Genomic DNA, 6,229 nt, shown 5'->3' on the forward strand with positions numbered 1-6,229 from the left:
GTTGAGAAAGAAAACAGACTTTTCAGGCACAACTTCTCTTGATGAAGCCACACTGGCTCTTATTAGTTTTATTTACATTTATTAGTTTTTTACATATCTTGGAAAACAAATACTGTCAGATAAATATGATACAAGCTTTTTCCCATTCTACTACTTCACTTCTTATCCTAGATGCATTAATGTTTTCTGGGCAGAAGCTTTTCAGTTTGAAATATTCAAAGTTATCTATTTTATCTTTTGTAATTGCCTCTATCCCATTTGGTTAATAATATATCTCTTGGGGCAGCTAGATGGTGCAGTGGTTAAAGCACCAGCCCTGGATTCAGGAGTACCTGAGTTCAAATCCGGCCTCAGACACTTGACACTTACTAGCTGTGTGACTCTGGGCAAGTCACTTAACCCCCATTGCCTAAAAAAAAAAAAAATAATATATCTCTTATCAAAACCTCTTATAAGGTATATATAATCAGGTTTTCTTATAATTTTTTTATAGTATGATCTTTTTTTTTTAAGAAAAAGGAAATCAAATTTATTTAAAAATAAAAAACCCACCCAGACTTGCCCATTCCCATCAAAGTATCATAGCTTACAGGAACTGCAAAGATCCCTCAAGATCAGCTAGTTCAACTTCATTTTACAGATAATGAAACTATAAGGCCCAGAGGAGTGAAGCAATTTTCTAAAGTCACACAGGATAGGATTTGAATCCAAATCCTCTAAGTGCAGTGCTCCTTCTAGCAGGCCACACTGTCACCACAACTGAGGATTGGATGGGCCTATAGATACCAAGTGAGTGCACTGTCCCTTTGTACAGTGAGGGTGACTGGGGCTCAGAAAGGAGCACACTAGCCTGAGTCCACACGATGTCTCAAACCCTTTCAGCTGGGCATAGGCTCCACCTTCACCCTCTTGGGCAGCCGGGGGGCAGGGGGCTGCTCCCTCTTGACACCTTCCTGCTCTGGTCTTTGGCGCTGGTCAGGGGGCTCTGCCTTGGGTGCTTTGGGCAGGGCTGGCAGGGTGGGGGGCTCAGCCTTCACCTGTGTCGGGAGGGGTAACAGGGGTGGGGCCCGTTCCACCACAAGGGGCCCCTGCCATTCAGGGATCTCCAAGCATAGGTGCTTCATGAGCTTGGCCATGACATCATCCACATAGCCATGAATTCGAAGGTCAGCTTGGCGGTCATGCTTGGTGGCCTGCAGGTTGACTATGACTAGTCGGCCTCCTTTGCGTTTAGTGAGCAGAGGCAGGTTGCCACTGGGTCGGATCTGCAGGGATGTTCCCAGAGTGATGGATAGATCTGCATTCCTGCAGGCTTCATCAGCAAGGTTGAGGTCTCTATCAGGCAGGGCATCTTCCCAGTCCAGGATGGTGTCCCTCAGTTCCCCCCTGCAGGCCCGAAGGCCTCGAGCCTTTGCCACCGTGCACAAGCGTCCTGTTGCCTTGAGGCCCATGCTGCCCACCACCACATCACGTACATACTGCGTCTTACACTTGGCACATTCTTCCACAAACATGTTCCCATGGAGCTCAGCCAGCTTGTCCCTGGGGAAGCCAGAGCGCACGTGCAACCCATCTACATTCTGGCTCACGAGGAACTTCAGGATGCCCACTCGCTCCAGTTGTAGCAGGGCCATATGGGTCTTAGAAGGCCGGGCACTCTCAAACGTTGTGTCAAACTTGGGTGCCAGGCCCCGTTCCTCCATGGTCCACACACCCTGGGGACCCCTGAAGTCTGGGATGCCTGAGGATGTGCTGATGCCTGCACCTGTGTGAAACACCACATTGGAAGATCTCTGAATCAGCTGTGCCAGCTCCCATACTTTCCTGTCTAATTCTTCAGGGGGGTCAAAGATCTCGGGGAGCCCGCATTTGCCCTTATCCGCATAAGGCGAGAGCCCAGCCGCGTAGTTCACCGACATCCTCCCCCAGGCCGCGGCCCGGCCAGGCCCGGAGGCCCCCAGCCCCAGCCTAGTATGATCTTTAATATTGAGGTCATGTATCCATTACAAATGTATTGAAAAGTATGATATAAGGCATTGGTCTAAGCCCAGTTTCTGCTAGATTGCTTTCTAGTTTTCCCAATAGTTTTTCCTAGTTTTATAAAAGAAAATTTGTCCCTAGGTAACTTATGTTTTCTACTTTATCAAACACTGGGTTATTGAGATCTACTATTTCTTAGTCTCCCTTGTCTATTCTATTCCACTGATCTGTCTGTTTTTATCCAATGTTGGATGTTTTTGATGACTGCTACTTTATAGTGTAGTTTGAGGTCTGGAAGTGTTGTTCCCCTTTTGTCCTTCTTTTTCACCATTTTCCTTGATATTCTAGATCTTGTTTTTCTAAATTAATTTTGTTATCATTTTATCAAGCTCTATAAAACGTCCTGTTGGTAATTTGATTGGTATAGCTTTAAAAGTGTAAATTATTTTTGGTAGTAATGTAATTTTTGTTATATTGGAATGGCCTAGCCATGAACACTGAATATTCCTCAGGCTATTTAGATTATTCTTTAATTCTTTAAGGAGTGCTTTGAAATTGAATCTGCAAGTCTTTTCTGTGCTTGGGGAGGTGGCTCTCTAGAAATTATCTGCATTTCATTGTTACTTAGAATAGGATTTCCTTTTCTATTATTGCTTCTTGTAAACACTTATTATATTATTATTATCCTTATTATTTTATAAAAATACTATTGCTTTTTTTTTTTCAGGCAATGGGGGTTAAGTGATTTGCCCAGGGTCACAGAGTAAGTATTAAGTGTCTAAGGACGGACTTGAACTCAGGTCCTCCTGAATCCAGGGCTTTATCCACTGTACAACCTAGCTGCCCCCTATTGCTTTTTGAGGATTTATTTTGTATCCTCTGGAATGTAATTTATCTAGGCCTGGTGATCTAAACTCATTCAAAAGCATGTAGGTGTCTTTATCTCCTAATTAATCATTTTTTTTTTTTTTTAGTGAGGCAATTGGGATTAAGTGACTTGCCCAGGGTCACACAGCTAGTAAGTGTGTGTTAAGTATCTGAGGCCGGATTTGAACTCAGGTACTCCTGACTCCAGGGCCAGTGCTCTATCCACTGTGCCACCTAGCTGCCCCCTAATTAATCATTTTTATTACTTCCTTTCCTATCCAAAGGTAACTGTCCTTGGTAGAGAAAATAGAAGCAAAATAGGAGTTTAATCATTCTGCCTACTCTCCATCATCAGTTATCATTATGCCATATGTGCTGAGCAATAATACTATCCCCCACTTTGTTTTTCCTTTTTTTCTAAGATAGGAAAAACAAAAACAAAACTCTCTTCTTAGTATATTCCTCACCAAATCAGTTCATTCTGTTCATCAGCATTCTGGATGCTATTCTTACAGGCCCATGTTATGCATCTGTAGCTTCCATTTCCTGCCCTTCCATCTTCAGTACATACTCTCTTAAAATATTACTTGATTAGTTAGTTCTCTGTATAACCACATTGGTCTTTTCAGACAACTCTCATTTTTCCTTCTCATTGGAATGTTTCTTTTGATGTCTTTGGAATTTCATTCTTGATGTTTTCCATATCTCCTGTGGCAGCTAGGTGGTACAGTGGATAGAGCATTGAACCTGGAGTCAGAAAAAACTGAATTCAACCTGGCCTCAGATACTTAGTAGCTGAGAAGTCACTAACTCTCCCAGCCTCAGTTTCCTCATCCATAAAATGGGGACAATATAGCACTTGCCTCAAAGAGTTGTCATGAGCATCAAAATGAGATAACACATGTAAAGTTCTTTGCAAACCTTAAAGTGCTACATAAACACTGATTATTATTATTATATTCCACTATAAAATATTACTTCACAGGATCCAACTTAGCCTTTCTCTTAATTTCTAAATCTACTTTCCAGAAACCTAGGATACAGGCTTTTCTCTCCTCTTTCACAGACTTTACCAGTGAGTGGTCACTTCCCTTCAAGGTTTTTTTACAAAAGAGATTAGACACTATACTTCAAGAAATTGTTAAGGAAAATTGCCCTGAAGGGCTAGAACTAGATAGTAAAATAGAAATTGAAAAAATCCACTGATCACCACCTGAAAGACATTCCAAAATAAAAATTCACAGAAACATTATAGCTAAGTTTCAAAGCTCCCAGGTCAACCAGAAAATATTAAAAGAAACTAGAAAGGAACAATTCAAATATTATGGAGCTACAGTCAGAATAACACAAGATTTAGCAGTTTCTATATTAAAAGACAGAAGGGCATAGAATATAATATTCTGAAGAGCAAAGGAGCTGGGTTTGCAACCAAGAATAACCTACTCAGCAAAGCTGAGTGTAATTCTGCAAGGGAAAAAAATAGATATTTAATGAACCAAAGGACTTGAAGAAAAGCCCAGAACTGAACAGAAAATTTGACTTACAAGAAGGCAAACATAAAGACTAATTATGAGGGATTTAATAAGGTTAAATTATTTATTTATTATATAGAAAAATGGTTTTTGTAAATAAACTACAAAGGACCTAGGGAAGAAGATGCTATCTACCTCCAGAGAAAGATCTGATATATGGAACCACGTATTGCATAGTTTGCACACATACGCAAACAAATGTCAAATGTTGGCCTTCTCTAGTGCAAGTTTGGGAGGGAGGGGGGGAACAGATTGGAATTCATGTGACAAAAAATAAAATAAACGTTTTAAAAATACTAAAATAAAAAATAAAGTGAGTTATTTTTATTCTTATCATTAATTACTATAATTATTTAGATTTTGAATTCAACTAAATGGAAAAGTATGGTTTTTCACATGTTCCAAAAAAAGAGGTAATGAATTTGAATTATTTTTATCCCATTATAGCAAAACCCTGAAAAATTCATTTTAATGATCCACTGGGATTATTAATAAACTGAGTCTGGATAAAAAGCACTGACATTTCTTGAATGAAAATTAAAACTTCTTTTGGTGTGTGTCAGATGGAAAACCTTTCCAAGGGTTAATATTCTATATTTAATATGTATATTTGACATTGTATATTCACATGCATACAAACAATGTTTTAATTCCCAGCTGTTACCAACTATTCTCAGCTCCATCAATAAGCAGTGTCATGACCCAGGGCAAGTCACATAACCTCTCTGAGTTTGCTTCTTCATCAGGGTGGTTATGAGGAGCAAATTGGATAATACAGTGCTATATAAATGTTAGTTATTATTATTATTATTATTGCTATTACTATTATTACCTGCCTCACAAGGTGCTTTTGAGGAAAATGCCTTTGAAGTAGTATATAAATTTAAGGTACTTTGGGGGGAGGAGGAAGCCAGAAATGTTGGTCTGGATCTGTGATTTAATTGGTTTAGAGTGTTCCAAAGGAAAAACAGCCCTTCACAAAAGCAGACTGGCAATGGTTTTCAACTTAGAGTTTATAGAGTTACCTGGAGCACCAAGAGGTTAAGTGATTCGTGTAGGTAACACTGCCAATATGTGTCAGAAGCAGGACCCTGAATGCAGTATGTACCTGACTTCCAATTTCTGCTATCTATTCACTATAACTTATATACCCATACACTATAACACTATAACATGTGGCTTCTCTTATAATGGTCCCAAATGAAACGAAAAGTTTAGAAATAATATGAGGGCCTCTTGGAATGTTGTTTTCTTGAAAAAAAATCAACATTAGATTCACAAGGTCCCTTTCATACTATATTTGGTCAAACTGTCCAATCTTGTTTTCTCTTCTCTAGTGGAAGTCTTCTGCTCTCTTAACAACCCTACTAATGTAAAAAGAATTGCAGGGAAATGTTACCAATTCACCAAAGTTCCAAACTTGCTTCACTTGCTTCTGATTCAACTTTACTGGCGTATTTTCCTCCACAACTATGAAAGAATACGTAAGTAATGTTTCCCTTTGATATTGTTCTGCTAGTGAATGAAATTGTTTCATTTCAGCTATGTTATGACCCATTACCAACAATAGGATATACACCGGATATCTCAGTGCCCTTTATCAAAGGTTAATGAACACCAGTGAATGCCACAATCCCAAAGCCCCAGAGTTCTGTGGTATCAGCTGTGTGGTCTCTACTACAACTCCTGGCATTGGTACATCATCCACTTCCTACAAAGCCTGGTGCTGACTGTGAAGGACCAAAGAAGGAAATTTCATTCCCCTTGAACTTTAAGCAATGAGTGCAAGATATGATTATTCGTCACTAAGTGGTCATTATGGTTCAGGTAGAATGTTTCAAAATGTTTAT

At 39.6% G+C, this 6,229-nt stretch overlaps 1 protein-coding gene across 1 annotated transcript; it reads right to left on the minus strand.

Annotated features, from left to right (window-relative positions):
* Positions 1-597: 597 nt before the first annotated feature.
* On the minus strand, positions 598-1,963 carry LOC122755915 (NAD-dependent protein deacetylase sirtuin-6-like). Its single transcript, XM_044004875.1, has one exon. The coding sequence runs from the start codon at positions 1,917-1,919 to the stop codon at positions 879-881; it is 1,041 nt and encodes a 346-aa protein (XP_043860810.1). The 5' UTR covers positions 1,920-1,963; the 3' UTR covers positions 598-878.
* Positions 1,964-6,229: the final 4,266 nt, after the last annotated feature.

The sequence above is a fragment of the Dromiciops gliroides genome, chromosome 4 (genome assembly GCF_019393635.1).
Source record: "Dromiciops gliroides isolate mDroGli1 chromosome 4, mDroGli1.pri, whole genome shotgun sequence".
Taxonomy (NCBI): Eukaryota; Metazoa; Chordata; class Mammalia; order Microbiotheria; family Microbiotheriidae; genus Dromiciops; species Dromiciops gliroides.

Bases quoted from the DNA above. Each gene is read 5' to 3' on its own strand.
- LOC122755915 (XM_044004875.1), bottom strand. From the start codon at position 1,919: ATGTCGGTGAACTACGCGGCTGGGCTCTCGCCTTATGCGGATAAGGGC.